Consider the following 23702-nt stretch of genomic DNA (forward strand, 5'->3'; position numbering starts at 1 on the left):
AAAAAAGTGATGAGAAAAAAATTTGTTTATCTCTAGACTTTTTTCTTTTTTGGCCCAAGAATTTATTTTGCCTCAGCTTTACACGCATTCTTGTGACGTTACAGGACTGGGGAGGGAGGAAGTAAAAGAGGGAGCTGTAACTGTGGTACGTATCTGAAAGCAAGTGTTAGAGAGGGAGTGGAGGACGCATAAGCAAGCTGGTTTGACCAGAAACAGAACTGCCTGTGACAGATTAAGAGACAAGCAAGGCTTGGAATCTGAGAGCAAGCAAAGAGAGTGGAAATTTACAGCTGCTCTATGTGAGTGTTCAAGTGATCATTTTCTGGTAACGTTTTCCAGTGGTAACTGTTACTCTTCAAAAAGAGGGACAGAAAGTCAAGACCGAATTGTGGAAACTCTTCTCTCTGCCACGCCTGGTAATAGGAGGCAACCTCTATTAAATGGATGATAAAGGTTACTTCATCTAAAGTGCTTTGAGCTCAAGAAAGAGCTGTCTTCAGCACCTCACCATGTGTCTACGTTTTGTTGCTTAGAAAAGCCTAGGCATTTCTGTAACATTTGGTGAGTATCAACAAGGCTATCTATACTGGTTTATAGAAATGGAACGAATATGGTAAACTTTAGTTTTAATTGAGGTTCTGCAGTTATTACTTATATATTTATTATAAACCCGGCTGTTACCTTGTTTCTTTGTGCATAATGAATTGCTGTTACTAGGAGAGGTTTAAAAAAACTACAAAACAATACTTCTCTGTTGCCTAAGGCACTTGAACCATTACCAACTATTCTGTGTTCATGGAATATCTTATTTTGGAAATGGGTTTTTATTTACAAAGAGTTTCCAAAAATAAAATAGTGGCAGTACAGTGTGCCATTTTTCATGTTTCTTTTTCAACTGCATGAAAATTTGAAAGTTATCTCTTTCTGTCTATTGTTAGTAAATTTTAAATTATCACTGTGTTTTGTATTATAAATTACAGCATTCTCTCATAATTTAAATAAAAATGTTGATACTAGTATTTAGAAAGATATATAATTTAAATATTGACTGCTTCTGTTAGACCCAATAAGTGAGACCTGATTTTTCCTGCTTTATGTAAAATCAATGAATGCACTTGGGTTTCTAAGTAAGGAATAAAAAGCAGTTATTTTGTTATTACAGTTTATACCAAGCTTTCCTCTCATATAATCTTATTCTGTTAAAGAGCTAATATAACCTGGGGTGTGTGTGTGTGTGCTTGTATAAGCAATAGAGCAAGGAAAAATAAACTCTTAAAAATATCTATTCACATTCCAATAAAATCTTCTTTGTATAATCTTAAAATAGGAGAGTGTATGCTAATTATATATATCTTTTTAAAGACCATGGATGGAGGCATGTAATCATTCTTCTGTAGGAGGAAGAAAGTGTATGTTGTTAACTGTGAAACTGAGTCACTGCATGAAGATGCACCACTCTAAGCAGAGTTTCTAATCTACCCTCTGCTAGCCTCAAGAAATATATATGTCTTTAGTTATTGATTCAAGTGAATCCTTTAAGGCAAAACAACTGAAATGAGAACTTCTGCAGATTATTAGTAAACACATTAAAGGGGCTTGTACCCTAGATAGACTATAAAATGGCTGTACTTTCTCTAACATTTCCTCTACGTGTACAGAAACTTGTAGAACAGGTTTTGTTGTGTGGGATTTTGTGGGTTTTTTTTTTTTTTGGACTGTTGACCTATGTGTAAGAAGCAGCTCAGTCGGTCTGTGGAAACCTTTTCTGGACTAGTTAGTATCTTGCACTAAAAAGTAAACTTCATAGAGATAATATCACAAACTTACTTTTATTTCTTTATAGATTTTCCCATGCTCAGTCCTTCTTAGACTGGTGGAAAATTATTTGCATACAGCTTCACACTCTTCACAATAATTTTTTATTTTAAACTAGTCATTCACTGTGTTACCTTAGTGATGGTACCATTTCCCAGGCCCATAGGGATGTAAATATAGAAATAAAGAATAATGCATTCCCAATTTACAAATGCTTAGTATTTCAGAAGTTTACTTGTGAATGGATTGTTGGAAATTTAGAACCCATTTTCCCTGGGAAACAGTTTATCAAGTGAGTGTTGGGTGTTTATTATAGTCGAGGGATATGTTTTACCCATGCTGTAGAAAAACCATTGCTACCTTGAAAAATACAAGAAAGTCAATTCCAATGATGAAACTAAATATAAAATAATTATGTTGGATAAGATATTATTTTTATTCTAAATATAAATGCTTAAAGAAAAGCAAGTTTAATAGGTGGATAGGTATTTGGAAGGATGCTTATGGGTTTTCTGAGTACTTTCATGAACTTTCAAGGTTGATTGCACTGTTTTTGAGATCTAATCTGACATTGAAATCAGTGATTTCTCTTTTTCTTGCTACAAGAATATTTCTGGCCATTGAGTTCATACTTAGCCATTCCTGAGGTCTAGCCCAGTGTGTGGCACATAGTAGGTACCTGATAATAGTTATTGCATGAGGACTAAACTGTTTCTTTGGTTCACAAAATTGAAACGAGTTATTTTCCAAGATATCCAAAAAAGGAAAGAGGCTTAGGGGCACACGTTTTTCATTATGAGAAAGAGATGGCCTGACAAGAATTGATTGAATTGTGAGATGTGAACAAAGCAAGAGTAAGATAGAATAGGTCTAACTCTGAAGAGAGCAAGAAAAGACCATGGTAAAACTTGGTTGTTGTCTTGAATGAGTAGGAATGGTGACGAGGGGAGGCAGTTTACAAAGGTATCTTGAGTACATGGGACATTCTAAAGTCAGGTGTCAACTTTAACTCAGAAGGATTCTGTCTTTGTAAATGTTTACTAGGACCCATATGAAGAAATGTGACTTCTTTGGAAAACTTGTCTTGGGTCTATCCAAATTAACTTTATTGGTCCCAAAAGTGTCTCTGAAGTGCCAGTATATGAAATTTAAAAGTCAGTAATGCAATATGCATATGTAATGAAATAATAATGAAATAAACAATACAGTAGATGCAGGTTTCGGTTATCATGGATGATTTGTAATGGTGTAAAAACTCTTCCATTTGATTAAGAAATACTTTCTTTAGTCTATTTTAAATCTTATGTAAAAAGTAATGATTTTGAGTAGTCCTAAATGGTATATAGTAGGTTCTTAACAAATATTTACTGAATGGATAAAGGTAGATTTGGACAATTTTCCATTTCTGGGATATATATATGGGTGTTTACATGCACATATATATGCATAATGTGGCTTAAAGATTTTATTTAGCTGATAGTCACATAACAAAGAAAAATCTGTTAAAACTATATTAGCATGTCTATTAATTATAGTCAAAGTTGGTATTTCACTAATTAATTAGTTTAAACAGAGATCTTTACTGCTTATAAGTGAGATAATATACGTTTCAGTTTTGTAACTTAAATGTCTCAAATTTCTAGCAGAAACTCATATAGTCTCTTCCAACTTTGGAAGGGTGAAAGATTATATTAAATTACTCAGCCAGAAAAACCGAATCAACTTCGAACAGCTCGGGGATAACAGACAACTTTAGCAAAATCACTTTCATCTCTACTCTCTCATGTTAATGTTTTTATAGATTGACAGGTCATAGACAGGCACAGGGCTCACTAAAGCTATGAAATAGTTGTATTTCACACTATTTGTATAAACCATGCCTTAATATCAATAACAGCATCTAAACAAAATTTCTTATGTGTAATATGTATGTGCTTACAAGAAAGAATGAAAAATGAATTATGAGTTTCCCTTGATAATTCTATTTTTAAAGAGTAACCATTTGTTAATTTCAGTAAGATCTAATGCTTTAATGATAGCTACCAGTTTTTGAGAATGCTGACTTAGGTTCAGATCTGTGCTATAAATTGAGATTGTAAAATTCTAACATAAAATTTTCAATCATTGACATTTATTAATAGCTAATAAAGGCAGAAAATTTTCACTCTGACAAATGACTAGAGCTGTCAACAGAAACATTAGTGTGAACCTAATGAATAAAGTTACTAGTTTTTTTTTCTGGAACTACAACAGCCTACTAGGATCCTTAGATAATAAATGTAGTAGTAGTTGTCTATATTCCTAACATTATGTGTTAATTAGTTTTAAAAATGTATTTTAGTGTTACTGTACATTAGAAATAAAGAGTAATTAACAAGGGACATGAGTTTCTCATTAAAGAGTTTTTCTTCTGATGTAAGTCTGACTGATGCTTCCAGATGAATGGGACTCATAAAAAGCTCCTCACAACTTTTCCATTTCTGTGTAAATTGCCCATTTTTAGAAAATGCCTCTCCCTCAAATTCAGTTAATAAAACTTATAAAAACAAGTTATTCTTAGTCATTTTGAACTGAGAAAAAGGATTATCCATGCAAGTCATTATTTATACTTCATTGTTTCACTCATATCTATAGGTTTTCAAGTACAAAATTCAGTTATGGTACTTTGTAATTACATTTAGGATGTGTATTTTAAAATGGAAAAATTGAAGCATAGAAGATACTGATTGGAAGATTCTTTGACATATATAATATGGTTCATAATGATATGGTATTATTACATATATAGTGATATGTTTGTAACTTAACCATCTCTGTGAAGGCAATTCTAAATTACATTTTTTGGGGGAGAGTCTTCCTGGATACAGTAGCAAATACAGTAGAACTTTAAGGTGCACGTTTTTGTTTTAAGATTTTCATATAATCAAATGCACCCATTTTAGGAGAACGGTTCAATTAATATTGACATACGTATGCACTCATCTAACCTTTATCCCATTTAATTTTTAGAAATGAATCTTACAGGCACAATTATTTGCCATGTACATTTGATTTCATTTCTTTCTATCTGTGAATCCTATTTGGAATACAGATAAAAGAATACTATCCCTGAACTTTTCTGAATTTTTTTTAATTTTTATTTTTTTGAGATGGAATCTTGCTCTGTCACCCAGGCTGGAGTGCAGTGGTGCGATCTTGGCTCACTGCAACCTCTGCCTCCCTGGTTCAAGTGATTCTTCTGCCTCAGCCTCCTGAGTAGCTGGGATTACAGCAGGGCGCCACCACACCCGGCTAATTTTTGTATTTGAGTAAAGATGAGGTTTCACCATGTTGGCTAGGCTGGTCTCGATCTCCTGACCTCATGTGATCCGCCCACCTCAGGCTCCCAAAGTGCTGGGATTACAGGCATGAGCCACCGCGCCTGGCCCTGAAATTTTTTTTTATGTGGTGATAGGTTTATTTTAATTTTTTTAGTTTAACAGAAGGTGCCTGTGCCTTAAGTTAAATTAACAAGCTCTTAAGAAATCATTTTGGAAATGTTCCTCTCTAACTCATTGTTGATTGTAAAATAAACTTATGTGAGGAAAAGAAGGTTTATTTTTTAGTTGACTTTCTTCAAATGAGTTAGCGGTTTGGTTATACCTCTGGAAATGTTGAGACTTCTCTTTTGGCTGCAGAGATAAATTTCCCACTCCCTTCAGTTTTCCTGGGAAACCCTTGACATTCAAAACGTTGTTTAAAAAAATTTTTTTTGAGACAGAGTCTCACTATGTTGCCCAGGCTGGAGTGCAGTGGCACAAACATGGCTCACTATAGCCTTGACCTCCCAAAGTGTTAGGATTATAGGTGTGAGCTACTGCACCTGGCCTTGAATTATTATTGAATAACATAGTTGGAGATTAGATATTAGACATTTTTCCCTTTGAAATATTTTAAGTGGGATAACAACAAGGGCATTTAATGCTCCAAGTGGCTATTCTCCTCTTCCCCTAGGTCTTTTCCCACCCCCTTTCCCCCCACTGCCAACTCTCCTTTCCATTTATGTCACTGAACATATTCAGATGACTCACTTGAGTGGTTGATTTTGGGCCATGTTCAATGGTGCTCACACACAAGTTAGGAATATGAAATATTTTACTGTGTATTAAGAAAGAGAATGCTGCCAAAATCTACTACAAAATCTACAGGGTGTGAGTTCCCTGGGAGCAGAGTTGGATGATCTTTTTTGGCTTTCTCTCCAGAATCTGAGTCAAGTACTACTCTTTATGAAACTTTATAGCCAAAGGAATCATATTTGAATAATGCTTTGAAAAGACAGGACAGGCCAGGTGTGGTGGCTTACGCCTGTAATCCCAGCACTTTGGGAGGCTGAGGTGGGTGGATCACGAGGTCAGGAGTTTGAGAGCAGCCTGGCCAACAGGATGAAACCCCGTCTCTACTAAAATACAAAAATTAGCCGAGCATGGTGGTGAGCGCCTGTAATCCCAGCTACTCAGGAGGCTGAGACAGGAGAATCTTGAACCCGGGAGGTGGAGGTTGCAGTGAGCCGAGATCATGCCGTTGCACTCCAGCCTGGGCAACAGAGTGAGACTCCACCTCAGAAAAGGAAAGGAAAGGAAAGGAGAGGAGAGGGGAGGGGAGGGGAGTGGAGGGGAGAATAGGGGAGGGGAGGGGAGGAACATGACAATCAGATATTCCACAGTTTGAACTAAAGAAAAAAAAGGTTATTTATTCATTCAAAATACCATTTAAGAGAGGCATTTCTACTATAAAAGCATTTGCGTGATCTATTATACAAGCTTTGGAAAAAAACAGAACATTTGAAGAAAGAAGGAAATTAAGCATCCACGAGCAAACTACACTACTCGGAGGCAATCACTGTTAACATTTCAAAATTATTTTTTCTATACATAGGTTTTGTGTGTTTGTGTTTTTGTTTGCTTTACATAGTTGTAGTTATGCTACGTAATTTGGGATGCTGTTTTTTATATTAACATTTCTATTCTATTTCACATTCTTTGGAAATATTTTCGTAGACATATTTCATCAAATTTAATAAGTTACTGGTTGTAGGACGTATGGTTACTTTATGTACAACCGAGAAAGAAAAGAACCTGCCTGTTAGTGTAAGGCACCAACAATTGTAAAACACACCTAAGCTTTGAAGATGTTAAAATGTAAAACAATTGTAAAAAGTTTAAAAGTTTAAAAAATCTGTGACATATGCTAATGTTCCATCAACTGGGTATATCACAATTTAATTATTTCCCTCTGTTAGATGAGCTATTTCTCAGTTTTTTATGATAAAAAATTACAGTAAACATTTTTGCATATAAAGATAGTTCCTTATTTTAGTTTATTTTCCTAGGACAGATTACCAGAAATGGAATTACTATAAATCCAGAGGCTGTGAACATTTTAAGGTTCTAGATCCATATTTGCCAAATTATTGTCTAATTTATATCCCCACCAGTAAGAAATGAGAGCCTGTTGCACAATACCATCATTAGAACTGAGTTTGTCAAAACAACAAAAAACTTAGTAACATAATAGACAAAATAGTCTTTCACTTTGAGTTTGCATTTTTTTATTATAGAGAATGGTGAAGCATTTACTAATGTGTTTATTAACTATAATTCCTCATTTATGGTTTTCCCTTATCTGTATGTTTCCTTAATGGTTTTCTTAATTGTCTTAAAGAGACCTTTTGTAATGATATTAGCCCTCCGTCTTTCAGATTCATATCACAGAATTCTCTAGTTTGTTGTTTTCCTGTAATTTTAAAAAATTATTTTATCTATGGAAATTCAAATGTATATTTGTGGAATATTTGTATTCACTTTGATTTGTTGGTCTTTTTCTTTGAAATTTATTTTGTCACTTCTAAAATTAGAGAAACTATTTCACATCCAGAAATTTGAAAGTCACTTATGTTAACATGTCTCTCTGGACTGTATTGTTCATTGATGTGTTTTGTTTCTTGTGCTATTACTGTGTTACAGTACTTTATAGCACTTCTCATTTCCTCCTAAGGAATCTTCCTTTTCCAAATTTGTTATTTTTGCTTATTTAGTATTCTTGACTAAATTTAGATACCAAAAAATTTTTTTTGGACATTTGATTGGAACTGTACAAACTGTGGACTTCAAGAATAACTGACATTTAAATAATATTTATTCTATTAAAGAACAAAATAAGGTGTGTTTTTTTAACCTCAGATCTTTCCTATCTTAATTATATAGGTTTTCTCCACAAGTCTCTTTATTATTTCAGAAAAAATAAATGTGCTTATTATAAATAATGCAGAAAAATACCTACATGAAGAAAGTTAAACCATCACAAACTCATAATTTGGATAATATAATTAAGATTAGCTAAGCCATGTTCTAGAATCATTCTGTGACTATAACATTAAAAGGATGGCTAGCTGAAGGGATGAATAGATAAATAGACACATACATCTATAAATACATCTTCTAATTCTCTGTTTTATTTGTTAGTTTTCTATTTCAGGAACAGTAATTATCCTATTTTTGAAATTAAGGTTTTGTAGTTTTTTAAAATACAGATCTGGTATAGATTTTGTACATATTTAGTTGGCAGTATGAACCAAATATGCTTTTCATTATGTTTTCTGGCTGGCAATTGCTTAGATGTGAAAGCTGTATGTATATTTATCATGTATTTGACTACTTTACCTAACTTCTACTAATTTCAGTTGTTCATATTTTTATGTATGTAATCATATTGTCTGTTAATTACAATTTTGTCATATCTGTCCCAAATTTTATAGCATTTATTTTATATTTTTATTATTTATATTATATTATATAGTTATATATTATGTTATATTATTTATATTTATAGCATATATTTTATACTTTAATGCATTGACCACAACATATGGTAATGATAGAGTGATTGTGATGACCTTCGTTTTATACCTCCTCTTAGTAAGAATGCCTCCATTAACCATTATTTTGTAAATTGAGCTAAGATTTATATCTCTCTTGGTTTTAATTTTATTAGATACCTTTTCCATATGCCACTGAGATAATTTTTATTTGACTTATCGATATAATTTATTATATTCATCAGTTTTCTATTATTAAAAATCTGATATGGTATTTTATTTTGTAAACACAGCCTTTGATTTTTATTGGCCAGAATTTTACTTAGGGTCTACATTGAACATATTTAAACTGAAAATAATTTAGATCACTTTCCTAGTAGCTCCTGTTCTCATTTCTGTCAGTAGCTATCTTTTATCTCTTTCCCTACCAGACTCCTGTTTTTTGTTTTGTTTTGTTTTGTTTTTGTTTTTTTTTGAGACAGAGTCTCGCTCAGTTTCTGCTTCTTCTCCATCTTCCTTTCTCTTCCCCCTATTCCTTCACCATCTTCGTCCTTAGATAATGTTAGTTTGCCCTCACATCTGCATAATTGGTAACGTATAGAATTCTAGGTGAAAAAGCTTTTTCCCTAGAAACTATGTAAACAGTGTTTCACTGCCGTCTGTCATTTGGTGTGACGTTACTAATCCTGATTCCGCTCTGACAGTCTGGTTCTTAGGTGCCACTCTAAAGTTTTCCCCTTTGTGGAAGTTTGTGGGATTTCTCTTTAGAGTTCAGAAATTTCACCATGTATCTTGGAGTAGGCCTTTTTGCATTCCCGCCGTGTGATAACCATGAGTTTACTTAAGTCTGAAGACATGTTCAGCTCTAGAAATTTTGCTTCCTTTTTATTTGTTGATTATTTGTTACTCTCTCATCAGTTGTGTCTGTTTTTTTCTTTTCCTTTAAGAATTTATATTCAATCAGTATTGGCTGTCCATCTCTACCCTGTGTATTTCCAACTTTTCTCTGAATTAGTTCTTTGCTTTTCTTTGTATTTTACTCTTCATTTCAGATTTCCATGGCTTGGTCTTTAAATTGCGGATTTGTTTTTCAATTCTATACCCTTCTGCCAATCGGCTGTTCTATTGCATTGCATGTTCTTAGTTCCAAGAATGTTTTCTCATTGATTCTTTACTTCTTGTCCATAGCAGCCTGTTCTTATTTTATGGATGTGATAGCATAGCATATCTTTTGGGTATATAAATATAATGTAATTTTTACCATCTCCCCCATGGTTTGCTCTATTTATTTTTATATTTCTCTTTTATATTCTTGATTTTCATCAAACACCTCATGATTCTTGCATGTGATTTATTTATATTTATTAGCGAGGAACTGTACTAGTTGGTATTGGCAGCTGGTGTGACTTTCTTCAGCCACCTTAAAGAATTGGGCAAAGTAGCTGGGCACAGTGGCTCATGCCTGTTATCCCAGGACTTTGTAAGGCTGAAGTGAGAGAATCACTTAAGGTCAGGAGTTCGAGGCTGCAGTATGCTGTGACTGTGCCACTGTACTCCAGCCTGGGTGACAGAGCAAGAACTTGTCTCTAAAAAATTTTTTTAAAATATGAAATGGGCAAAGTATAGAATTAGGAAATGTACAGAATAAGAAAGTTAAAAAGCTTGTATGGGCCAGGTGTGGTGGCTCACACCTGTAACCCCAACACTTTGGGAGGCCAAGGTGAGAGGATCTCAGGAGTTTGAGACCAGCCTGGGCAACATACAGAGACCATGTCTCTACATAAAATTAAAATTAGCCAGGAGTTCGAGGCCAGCCTGGGTAACATGGCAAACCCCGTCTCTACTAAAAATACAAAAATTGATTGGACGTTGTGGCACATGCCTGTGGTCCCAGCTACTCGGGAGGCTGAGGTGGGAAGATTGCTTGAACTCAACAGGTCAAGACTGCAGCAAGCGGTTATCACACCACTGCCCTCCAACCATAATGGGACAACCTTTTACCAACTGTCATACTGGTGAAATTTTAAAATTCTGACAGGTCCAGATGTTAGGAAGGATGGGCAATAACTGCAACTAACACTACACAGCTGTGAAAGTATAAATTGGCATAAAAACTTGAGAAAGCAATTTGGCCATATTGAATGAAGATGACCATACCTTTTGTCTCTGCTTTGAATCTATTTTAAAGCAGTGTTCTGTTTTTTGAGACAGAATCGTGTTTTGTCACCCACGCTGGAGTGCAGTGGCTCAATCTCGGCTCACTGCAACCTCTACCCCCAGGGTTCAAGTGATTCTCGTGCCTCAACCTCCTGAGTAGCTGGGATTATGGGTGCCTGCCACCACACTCAGCTAATTTTTGTATTTTTTGTACACTGCACCCAGCCTGTACTACATTTTTTATCTGTTTATCTTTTGATGGACACTTAGGTTGGTTCCATGTCTTGGCTATTGTGAATAAGGTTGCAATGAACATGGAAGTGCAGATATTTCCTTGACATACTGATTTCAGTTCCTTTGGATATATACCCAGAAGTGGGATTACTGGATCATATGGTGGTTCTATTTTTATTTTTTGCATATCCTCTACACCATTTCTTATAGTGGCTGTACTAATTCACCTTCCCACCAACAATGTACTAGAGTTCCCTTTTCTCAGCATTCTCATCAACACTTTTCTTTCTTCTTTTTTATTTTGATTGGCTGTGTCACAATCTATTTACTAGCCAATTGCTGCATCCAGGACAGGGAATACTCTGGCCAAACCTGGGTCATGTTCCCACCCTTTTGGTGGGGTGAGGTGATGTGGGAAGTATGGCAGACACATCTATCACCAGAAGAAACCCAGACCAAATAGCTACCAGAGGTTTTCTTCCTTTTCTTTTACTTCTCTGATTCAGTTATTTCTACTTCTATCTTTATTTCCATCCATCTTTTCTTGGAGATTTTTGGGGCAGTTTCCTTTTTAACTTCTTTAGTTGAATCCTTGTTTATTTTTATTCCTATATGAATGAGTTATAATTGTAGATTCTCACCCTCCCACATGTTCTGCCAACAATATAAAGGCTCCTTTTCAAGAACTATTTCTGATTTTTTAGCATTAATTTTGTTGAGCTCTTTGTGGGCCTCATTCCATCTCATCTTTTTGTTCCATTTTTAGTAAACATACACTGTCTGTTCACACATAAATGGTATATTGGCTAAAGATTTAATTATGGGGTTATAGACTTTCCTTCTCAGAACTCTAGGTTTTCTCCATGGCCTTGGGGCATTTGGTTCATGGAAGTCCAAAACCAACCTGATTTTTATGCTTCCATTTGTTTGTTTTTTTAAGGTCATTTTGTTGGAATGTGATTTGAGAAGGAAATGTTTATTTATTTTAAAAGCCGCAAGACACTGAATGTTGGGTCTTATCATGAATCTCAACTAGAAAAATCTTTCGAATGATCAAGTTTAGATTGTTTTTCTGTTTATGCTGTTTTATCTTTGATTCTGTTCCATTTTTAATTCCTTTGCTGTTTTTGGCTTCCTATCCTCCCCCCTCCGTTGTTGTAACACCTGTTTGTTAGGGGGTAACACTCCACTTTCTTCATATTGCTATAAAATACCTATATAGATATAAAGATAAACACACTCTATATCTTTTCTTCATCATTTTAGTTTTTTTCAACCTTTTCTTGCCTTCTGGGAATATTTTGGATGTGTCTGTGTCTCTCACTACATTGTGAGCCCTTTGAGGCTTCTTTGTTTTATATTTCCTGTTCAGTGCCTAGTACATTATAAGTGTTCAGTAAATACTTTTTGAATGAATACATGCAGACTAACTAATTTTGTACCTTGAAGTTGCCCCAGATCCATTTTCTGTATTGTTATTCTGCTGTATGCAGTTTGGGATTCCCAGTCTGTATTTTGGGCATGTGTGTGTTTATGTGTGCGTATATGTGTGTATTTTCAGTCTTTTACCTTGGCCAGCTCTTTTTTTGTCTAAAAGAGATTTTTGTCTCCTTTTCTTCTTTTCTTAAATTTATGTCTGTTCTAGCTTTATAAAGAATTAATTTCAGAAGCAACCTTTCTTGCCCAAGTCTTTTGGGCATTTATTTCCTTTTCTTGGGTTCCTTTAATAACAACAACAACAACAACAACAACAACCTATTTGTTGTTTATTCTGCTTACCGACTCCTGGAAGAGGAAAAGTATAACAGGGCCGTTGTCAGTCCACTAACATTTCTGGGCTGCGTGGCCTGCAGTCAGCATTAATGCTGAGGGCAGGTTGATGTGCATGGTCTCAACACGGTTTTCAATGCCTAGGAGGCATTTATCTAGTGTCAGTCTTCTGGACTAACATGTGTCTTTTCCTGTCCCCACTGCCTGCTTTGCTGAAATTGTATGTTCTTAAAACTCTGAGGTAGACTTTATGGAAAAATTACCGTCCTTCCACCTTATCCCCACAAGGCACCATTGTCAGGCCTCTCCATTCCTTTTGTTCCCACCTTAAGCACTTTATCTTTGACTTTATCTTTATCATGATAGGATACTGGGGGTTAAAGACTCAGAATGGGTGTGGGACAGTGGTGAGTAACCTAGAGCCCTGATGCTCAATCTTACTCTAAGAACAACTTCATTTTACAGATAGAACAAATGACACCTAGAAGGGGGTGATTAACCTCTTTTGAATCATACAGTAGATCAGTTACCAATCAACTAGAGGGAGTTTACGTGTCTTGTGTTTGTGTAGAAGGTTTGCGTGCTACTTGGCTCATTGCTTAAATGAGCACCAGTGGGCTAAATGATGTATTGGAGTAGATGCATATATAGTGACCAGCATGGTCGCCCAGAGTGTGAGAAAGGCAGCCTCGAGTTTGCAGGTGATGGGGCAGGTGTTTAGTCTAGGAATGGAGTGGGGCTGGCCATGGTCTGAGAAGAACTGGGGGAGGCAGGAGAGTTCTGCCTTCATTTGCAGGGGGTCTGGGTGCTGGAACTCAAGCATAGTTTAAGAATATGAGTTTTGATTTTCTTCAAAATATGGATCCCAAAATTGAAGAATAATGATCAGATGAAATTTTAAAACATTGTTAAACTAATCTTATTACAATAAGTAGGTATAGGAAAGTATGAAAATAATTTTTTAAAGGAGATTGTATTGAGGCAGTATACTGTGTGTTATTTCCCTGTTATATAACCCCATTTCTCCTAAAATGTTTGCTTTTTCCACTTAATAATAAGCTCCAAAGAACAGATACTGTGTTTTTCTTGTTCGTGGCTCTATCCCTAGTATTTAGCAAAGTGCCTGTGCTCAGTAATTACTCAGATTATTTATTCAATGAATAAATGAACAAACCCACCATCAGATGAAAAGGGGAGATAGTGGGCTGGGTGCAGTGGCTCATGCCTGTAATCCCAGCACTTTGGGAGGCTGAGGCAGGTGGATCACAAGGTGAGGAGATCAAGACCATCCTGGCTAACATGGTGAAACCCTGTCTCTACTAAAAATCAAAAAAAAAAAAAAAAAAAAAATTAGCCGGGCGTGGTGGTGGGGTGCCTGTAGTCCCAGCTACTTAGGAGGCTGAGGCAGGAGAATGGCATGAACCCAAGAGGCAGAGCTTGCAGTGAGCTGAGATTGTTCCACTGTACTCCAGCCTGGGTGAGAGTGCGAGACTCCCTCTCAAAAAAAAAAAAAAAAAAGGGGGGGGGGGGGGGTAGTGGATCAGAAAATGCTAGCTAACCACCAGATTGACTTGGAAACCCTGAAAACGTTTTTAATTTAAGTAAATTAGCATTAGCTTGTTACAGTGAAAACCAAGCAGAGTAATAATGGACAAAAGTCATATCATATCTATGATACTGTGTCATAATTTGTACTCTGTTTTGGTGTCAGGGAGTATTTAAAATTCCTACAGTTATATATCTTTCCCTTAGTGCTGTAGAATTACAGGGAGAAAGAGAGCAATTATAGGCATACCTTATTTTATTGTGTTATACCTTTATTGTGCTTTGAAGACACTGTGTTTTTGAAAAATTGAAGGTTTATGGCAACCCTGCATTGAGGAAGTCTATGGGCACCATTTTTTTTCAACAGCATGTGCTCACTTTGTATCTCTTGATACATTTTATTAGTTCTCACAATATTTCAAACTCTTTCATTGTTAGTACATATGTTATGGTGATCTGTGATCAGTGATCTCTGATAGTACTATTGTAATTGTTTTGGGACATCACAAACTGAGCCCATAATCGATAAATATTGCGTGTGTTCTGACTGCCCCATCGACTGCCGTTCCCCTGTCTCACTTTCCTCAGGTGAGACACAACAATACTGAAATTAGGCCGGCTCATAATCCTATAAGTGGCCTCTAAGTGTTCAAGGAAAAGGAAGAATCACATATCTCTCACTTTAAATTAAAAGGTGGAAACGATTAGTCTTAGTGAGGAAGGCATATCCAGAGCTGAGGTAGGCTGAAAGCTAGGCCTTTTGCATCAGTAAGTTAGCCAAGTTGTGGATGCAAAGGAAAAGTTCTTGAAGAAAATGAAAAGTGCTACTCCGGTGAAAACACAAATAGTAAGAAAATAAAACAGCTAATTGTTAATACGAAGAAAGTTTCAGTGGTCTGGATAGAAGATCAAACCAGACACACATTCCCTTAAGCCTAGTCCAGAGCAAGGCCCCAACTCTCTTCAGTTCTATGAAGGCTGAGAGAGGAAAGGAAGATGCAGAAGAAAAGTCTGAAGCTAAAAGAGGTTGCTCCATGAGGTTTAAAGAAAGAAGCCATCTCCAGAACATAAAAATGCAGGGGAAAGCAGCAAGTGCTGTTTATAGAAGCTGCAGCAAGTTATCCAGAAGATCTAGCTGAGATCATTGGTGATGGTGGCCACACAAAACAACAGATTTTCAGTGTAGATGGAACACCCTTGTATTGGAAGAAGATGCTATCTAGGATTTTCATAGCTAGAAAGGAGGAGTGAGTGCCTGGCTTTAAAGGACAAGCTGACTCTCTACTTAGGAGCTAATTCAGCTGGTAACTTGAAGTAGAAGCTAATACTCATTTCCCGTTCCAAAAACCCTAGGGCTTTTAAGAATTATGCTAAAACTATTTGGCCTGTGCTCTATAAATGGAACAAAAAAGCCTAGATGACAGCATGGTTTACTGAATATTTTAAGCCTTCTGTTGAGACCCAGTGCTCAGAATAAAAGATTCCTTTGAAAATATTACTGCTCATTGACAATGCACCTCATCATCCAAGAGCTCTGATGGAGGTTTACAAGGAGCTTAATGTTGTTTTCATGCCTGTTAACATCCATTCTGCAGCCCATGGACGAAGGAGTAATTTTGACTTTCCAAACTTGTTAAATAAATACATTTCCTATGTTCATATTGTTCTAATAAAAGTTTTAAAAATGAAAGAAATATATTTCATAAGATGCAAGCTGCCATAGTGAGTGATTCCTCTAATGGATCTGGGCAAACTAAATAGAAAAACCTGCTGTAAAAGATTCACCATTCTAGATGCCATTAAGAACATTTGTGATTCATGAGAGGAGGTCAAAATATCAACATTTTCAGGAGTTCAGAAGAAGTTGATTCTAACTCTCATGGATGACTTTGAGGGGTTCAAGACTTCAGTGGAGGAAGTAACTGCCAATGTGTTGGAAATAACAAGGGAACAAGAATTAATAATAGAGCCTCAAGATGTGACTGAATTGCTGCAATCTCATGATAAAACTTGAACAGGTGAGGAATGTTGCTTCTATGGATGAGCAAAGAAAGTGGTTTCTTAAGATGGAATCTACTCCTGCTGAAGATGAAATGACAACAAAGGATTTAGAATATGACATAAATTTAGCTGATAAAGCAGTGGCAGGTCGAGAGGACTGACTTCAATTTTGAAAGCAGTTCTACTGTGAGTAAAATGCTAACAAACTGCATCACATGCTATAGAGAAATCTTTCATGAAAGAAAGAGTCAAAGTGGCAAACTTGATTGTCTTCTTTTAAGAAATCGCCGGCACGCGCACGCACGGCAGACATTACATCCAAGAGGAAATAATCCAGGCAAGGAAGCACGAGCTAATCAAGATGTGTAGTTCTGTGGCTGCCAAGTTGTGGTTTTTGACAGATCGTCGCGTCAGGGAAGACTATCCTCAAAAAGAGATTTTACGAGCACTGAAGGCCAAATGTTGTGAGGAGGAACTGGACTTTAGGGCTGTGGTGATGGATGAGGTGGTGCTGACAATCGAGCAAGGAAACCTGGGTCTGCAGATCAATGGAGAGCTAATCACTGCCTACCCACAAGTGGTGGTAGAGTACCAACCCCTTGGGTACAAAGTGATAGTGACATCACTGTTTTGCGCCATCTAGAGAAGATGGGATGCCGGTTAATGAACCGACCTCAAGCCATCCTGGACTGCGTTAATAACTTCTGGACATTTCAAGAGTTAGCTGGCCATGGTGTTCCTCTGCTAGATACTTTCTCTTATGGTGGCTATGAAAATTTTGCTAAAATGATGATGAAGCAGAAGTACTGGAGTTCCCAATGGTAGTAAAGAATACACGGGGTCATAGAGGTAAAGCTGTTTTCTTGGCTCGAGATAAGCACCATTTGGCTGGTCTAAGCCATCTTATTCGCCATGAAGCACCATACCTGTTCCAGAAGTATGTTAAAGAGTCTCATGGACAGGATGTACGTGTCATTGTCGTGGGAGGCTGTGTGGTTGGCACCATGTTACAAACAGATGGGAGAATGCAAAGCAACTGCTCATTAGGTGGTGTGGGGATGATGTGCTCATTGAGTGAAAGGGAAGCAGCTAGCTATCCAGGTGTCTTAATATCCTGGGTATGGATGTGTGTGGCATTGACCTGTTGATGAAAGATGACGGCTCCTTCTGCGTCTGTGAGGCCAGTGCAAATGTAGGTTTCATCACCTTTGATAAGGCGTATCATAGGTCTAGATGTAGCTGGTATCATAGCAGACTATGCTGCCTCCCTTCTACCCTCTGGCCGGCTCACCTGGCGTATGTCCCTGCTCTCCGTAGTGTCCACTGCCAGTGAGACTAGTGAGCTGGAGCTGGGTCCCCCAGCCAGCACTACTGTTGACAACATGAGTGCAAGTTCCAGCTCTGTTGACAGCGACCCTGAAAGCATGGAGCGGAGCAGAGCGAGAGCTGCTCACCAAGCTCCCAGGGGGCCTGTTGGACATGAACCAGCTGCTAGCCAATGAAATCAAACTACTGGTGGACTGACTCCACTGGTAATTAACCAACAAAACCCTTGTAAAACTTTCTTTCTTTTTTCTTTTCTATTTTTGAAACCAACCTGCAATGCTGTTCATGGAGGATGCTCAGGAAGATGAGAGAAAATTAGTAGGACTAGTTGGAGAGAGTGGGAGATAAATGAGACCTCTGCTTGTAAGATGTTACTTTCATTTACAAATCCTACAAATAGAGAGGCAGAATAGGTGGGGTATAGAAAAATGTCAGGCTCTCATAGTTACCTTTTTAAATTGCTAGAAAATTTGTATACTCATAGGTCATGAGGAACAAAAATTTTTTTTTTCATGGTCTCTTGTTTTGTTTTTGTACCAAAAAAATCGGTTTTGCTACAAATATCCGAGTAGCATAACTTCACATTGTGTTGGAAGATTTGTCATTGAGGAAAACATCTGCTTAAAATAGAGGAACTTTTGTATTATACAGCTCTGAAAATTCTGCCATTTCCTTATTAACTAGCAGCTTTAATTTGTAGTTTATGAAATCTTGAGGGACTCTTTTACTGGGATTTCTTATTTTTGTTTTTCGTTTTTTCCCCCTTAATTTGGTGGGAGGGTCAAAGTGACTACAATCCAATAAAGACTTCTTAATGACAAAAAAAAAAAAAAAAAAAAAAAAAGAAATTGCCACAGCCACTCCAGCCTTCAGCAACCAACACCCTGATAAGTCAGCAGCCATCAACATTCATACAAGACTCCAACCAGCAAAAAGATTAGGACTCACTGAAGGGTCAGGCAATAAATATTTTTATAAATTAAGTTATACATATTGTTTTCTTAGATATAATACTATTGCAAACTTAATAGACTGCAGTATAGCATAAATGTAACTTTTATATGTGCTAGGAAAAACCAAATATACTCGCTTTATTGAGAAATTTGCTTTATTGCAATGGTCTGGAACTGAACCTACAGTATCTCCTAGGTATGTGTATACATGAATGCATCTGGCTTCTTTTTAAAATTCTACTTTAATGCAGAATATTTGATCATTGATTATTATGCATTCAGAGAATAAGCGTATATTTTTTAATATAATGGAAAAAAGTATAATTGACTCAAAGAGTCAGAAATGTCTAGGACATTTAAGATAGAATCATATCTAAACTACTGTGCCTTTCTCTTTAGTGAAATAATTCATTCACTATGTCATGGAACTTCTTGTAATAATAGCAGCTAAGCATTACAGAATACATATAGCTAAACATTATAGAATATATTTATTATTATTATCACTTTCTTTGGTCAAAATATCTAGTTTTACATGTCAACTTGGACTCTAAAATTATTTCTTGTATAATCCTTATGTTTCTATTGTAGGAAAGATTTTAAACTTTGTATAAAAACTTTCAAGCAAAACTTTAAAAATACCGTTTTTAAAATATCTTACATTTATTTAAATTTGGCATAAAGCTTGAAACTCATTTTAATTTGATCACTTTTAACATTTCAGATTACTGAATTCATATTATTGAAAATGTATAAGACATATTGGTATAAAAATTTAAGCATATTAAGAGTTAAGTTATAATTTTTGTTGGCTTATTTGTTTTTAGCATTCCATATTGGAAGAAGAGCTTTCTACACGTGAAAAAAATGCCCTTGTTTAGCAAATCACACAAAAATCCAGCAGAAATTGTGAAAATCCTGAAAGACAATTTGGCCATTTTGGAAAAGCAAGACAAAAAGACAGACAAGGTATGAGCTAAAACAGTAACATTATGATGAAAGTACATGCATTGCAATGCCAAAAACCAATGTAAAAGCTTAATGAAGAATTCAAAATATGATCTGTGATGTGCACATAGAGCCTCTATAAATAGATTGAAGTTGATTTCAGGTTTTATGAAACTGATTATTATTTAGTCTGTTGGGATGAACTTTAGGTTCATTCTCTAGAGACTCTGACCAACACTGGATCCCTCTAGACTACACAGCTTAAAGATCTAAAAGGTTATACTGGTGTGTGATGTTACGTTTACATGAAAGATAAAAAGTTTTTATTTAAAGAGTGACTGATAGTTTCTGTTACGGTGAATCTCATTTTCATATGGTTTTAAGGTCTTATTCAATGGGGCTTCCTCACAGGAATGTTAGTTATTCCTTCAAAGGGATATTGAATCCTATATATCCGATTTCTCTATAAAGTGACTAGTTTATGGCAAGATTCAAGATATCTATAAAAGAAATACACAAGTTCATAGTATCCTTCTATTCCAGTAAATGATACAATCTTGAATTCTACAAGGAGTACAGAAATAGCTTATTCCAATTCTAGTACACTTTGTAATATTGAGCCAAATCTTGGCCCAAATAGAAGAAAAATGGCCTTTTTTGCAAGTATAAATCTAAATGGTGAAAGAGAGAAAAAAGAAAAAAAAAACCCTTTTACATATTTTCATTAGTAACTAGGAAAAGGCCAACTAAAATCACAATAAATTCACATTATGCAACTACTGCCTTGGCAAAAATGAAAAGATGTGATGATGTTAAGTGCTGACTTAACATGGATGGAGAGCAATGAGGACTTTTCATTAACTGTGGATGATGACGTACACATTTATGTAACTGCTTTGAAAACCAGTTTATTATCTGTGAAATATGAAGATATGCATGTACTAAAATCCTGCAGTGCCACTCCCAGTTGTAAACTCTAGAGGTATTCTTGCATGTCTGCACCAGGAAAAAGTACAAGAATGTTCATAGCATTGTTGTTAATAAAAACCCCTCAATGGAAACAACCCAATGTCCATGAACAGTAGAACCAATAAAAACGCTATGGTATAGGCATTAGTGCACAACATTGGAAAGTGATAAAGAACTTCTGCCTACATGCAACAGCATAGATGAATTTCTCAAATACAGTGTTGAATGAAAGAAGCAAATCATGAAAGAGTAATGTACTGGTCCATAAAGTTGAAAATCAGTGGAACTAAGCTATATTGTTTCAGCCTAAGTTTTCTCATCTATAAAATAGGAGTAATAAGAAATGTAAAGACACGTTTGTCACAAGAGCTATAAAAGTATTTACATCTGAACTGAAAGGAGCCTTCAGGTGACTCCTGGGTGCTGAAAATGTTCTGTTTCTTGACTGGGTGATGGTCATAAAGATGTCTGCTTTATGATTATCCTTAACTCTCTCTTAAACATACTCTCTATGTATGTTTAAAGCACTCTTCTGTGGATATATCTCACAATTTAAGATGCTTCCGGTCTAGTACATTAAGGATTGCTTCAGTCAGGCTATTAAGGATATGAAAAATTACTTTTTAAAAGTAGTGTCAAAATTAGCCAGGCACAGTGGCGGGTGCCTGTAATCCCAGCTACTAGGGAGTATGAGGCTGGAGAATCTCTTGAACCCAGGAGGCAGAGGTTGCAGTGAGTTGAAATCATGCCGTTACACTCCAACCTGGGTGACAAGAGCAAAACTCCATCTCAAAAATAAATAAATAAATAAATACATAAATAAATACATAAATAAATAAATAAATGTAGTGTCACCCAAGAAGCAGAGCTAGAGACAAATAAAAATAAATAAATAATAAAAGTAGCATAATGCTACCATGAGTTATTTTTATGTAATTTGCCTTATTCTACGCATTTCCTTCTTCATTTATAATGATTACAGTGTTATACTTAAAAGTAATAAAAGTATATTTCTTTTAAAATATTCAGACAAATTGTTAACTAAATTAGTCTGCTCTCCTTTCCTACCTATATTAATTTAAAAGATTTTTAAATTGAGATATAATTAGCATACCATATAATTCACTATTTAAAGTGTACAATTCATTGGTTTTTAGTACATTCACAAGGTTTTGCAACCATCACCACTATCTAATTCTAGAACATTTTCATCACCTGCAAAAGAAACCCTGGAGCCATTAGTAGTCATTGCTTATTTCCCTCTCCCCCAGGCCCTAATACCCACTAATCTATGTACTTTCTGCCTCTGTGGATTTGCCTAGTATTCTTTAAAATATAGTGAGGTTTTTTTTTTAAGTTTCATAGATAGCAAAAAAGACAGTGATTCTGTATGAGGAATAAATGAATTGACAAAGAACGCTTATGAGTTTTGACAATTTATAATCGTATACTTGGACCATTCAAAAATCAAAAGAATAGGAATTTGTTGAAAAACCTTAACACAATGCTTTAAATAAAGATTAGCAGCTACTGATAAGTCTTCAAAATGGAATCAATTTAATTTTCAAGAATAAAGTTTATGTTGAATTGCTAGCAAAATTAGACAATGAGTGTGGTTTAAAAGATTATTGGGAAGGATGCGATGGCTTATGCCTGTAATCCCAGCACTTTAGGAGGCTGAGGTGGACAAATTACGAGGTCAGGAGATCGAAGCCATCCTGGCTAACGTGGTGAAACCCCACCTCTATGAAAAATACAAAAATTAGCTGGGTGTGGGGGTGGGCACCTGTAGTCCCAGCTACTTGGGAGGCTGAGGCAAGAGAATGGTATGAACCCAGGAGGTGGAGCTTGCAGTGAGCCGAGATTGTGCCACTGCACTCCAGACTCGGCAACAGAGCAAGACTCCATCTAAAAAAAAAAAAAGATTATTTAATGTATGTTGACTAAGTAGAAATACCAGAGAGCTTTTTTATATAAATAAATTTTATAATGTTTATAATATTTTCCAAAATGAAAAAGGCAATGCTTACTGTTTTTGTTTGTTTGTAACTGTACCATCAATTATAAATAAACAGAGCCCAAGACCAAGAAGTGGTTTTTTGGATTATTTGTTTGTTTGTTTATAGCCTAAAAACTTTGATTCTTTTAACTGTTAGCATACTTTTTGGTCACTAGGCTTCAGAAGAAGTGTCTAAATCACTGCAAGCAATGAAAGAAATTCTGTGTGGTACAAATGAAAAAGAACCCCCGACAGAAGCAGTGGCTCAGCTAGCACAAGAACTCTACAATGGTGGCCTGCTGGTGACACTGATAGCTGACCTGCAGCTGATAGACTTTGAGGTAAACCGGCTGTAAAAGGACGCCAGTGGTGCTTTTCAATTTTAACATGTATCTATCACTATTTCGACTTTTACTTTTCATTATTGCTTTCCATATGTTATTTTTTAAAGTTTTTTCTAAAACGTCTACAATTAATCTATTTTTTACAAAAGCAAAAAGCCAAACTATAGTTAAGTTTTATGCAGCTAGGTAGCAAAACTAATGGCTAATAGAAGTAATAGTAAGAAATGACATTTGTTGAATGCTTGCCATATGCCAGGTACAGTTTCAAGCATTTAGCTCATTGAATTCTTTTTTTTTTTTTTTTCTTTTTTTTTTTTGAAGCGGAGTCTCGCTCTGTCGCCCAGGCTGGAGTGCAGTGACGCAATCTCGGCTCACTGCAAGCTCCGCCTCCCGGGTTCACGCCATTCTCCTGCCTCAGCCTCCTGAGTAGCTGGGACTACAGGCGCCCGCCACCGCGCCCGGCTACTTTTTTGTATTTTTAATAAAGATGGGGTTTCACCGTGGTCTCGATATCCTGACCTGGTGATTCGCCCGCCTCGGCCTCCCAAAGTGCTGGGATTACAGGCGTGAGCCACCGCGCCCGGCCTGAATTCTTAAAACTACCTTTGCGTTTAATATTGTATTATTAGCCCCATGTTATAAAGAACCTAAAGTTCAAAGATATTAAATAATTTGCCCAAAGTCACTCACTTACTTCAGAGCTTCAAATTCAGATAGTTCTTTTAATGAACATATTATACTAATGATTTAAGAAATGTGTTAATTGCTAGTAATATGTTTATCTCCTT

The 23702-nt window shown here is 36.0% G+C and overlaps 1 protein-coding gene and 1 pseudogene across 4 annotated transcripts in view; both read left to right on the forward strand.

Moving 5' to 3' along the window:
- Positions 1 to 23702, forward strand: part of CAB39L (calcium binding protein 39 like) — a 127952-nt gene that overhangs the window by 36785 nt on the left and 67465 nt on the right. For 2 of the 4 annotated variants that reach the window (XM_023187404.3, XM_023187405.3), the window contains 2 exons: positions 19482 to 19623; positions 22747 to 22911. In XM_023187404.3, the coding sequence (XP_023043172.1) occupies positions 19482 to 19623; positions 22747 to 22911 (307 nt within the window). Of the gene's footprint in view, positions 1 to 92; positions 562 to 19481; positions 19624 to 22746; positions 22912 to 23702 lie in introns of those variants that run through there. The other 2 variants (XM_023187406.3, XM_023187407.1) reach the window with 2 other exon arrangements.
- On the forward strand, positions 16646 to 17899 carry LOC111523082 (annotated as a pseudogene).

The sequence above is a fragment of the Piliocolobus tephrosceles genome, chromosome X, assembly GCF_002776525.5.
Source record: "Piliocolobus tephrosceles isolate RC106 chromosome X, ASM277652v3, whole genome shotgun sequence".
In the NCBI taxonomy this organism is placed as follows: domain Eukaryota; kingdom Metazoa; phylum Chordata; class Mammalia; order Primates; family Cercopithecidae; genus Piliocolobus; species Piliocolobus tephrosceles.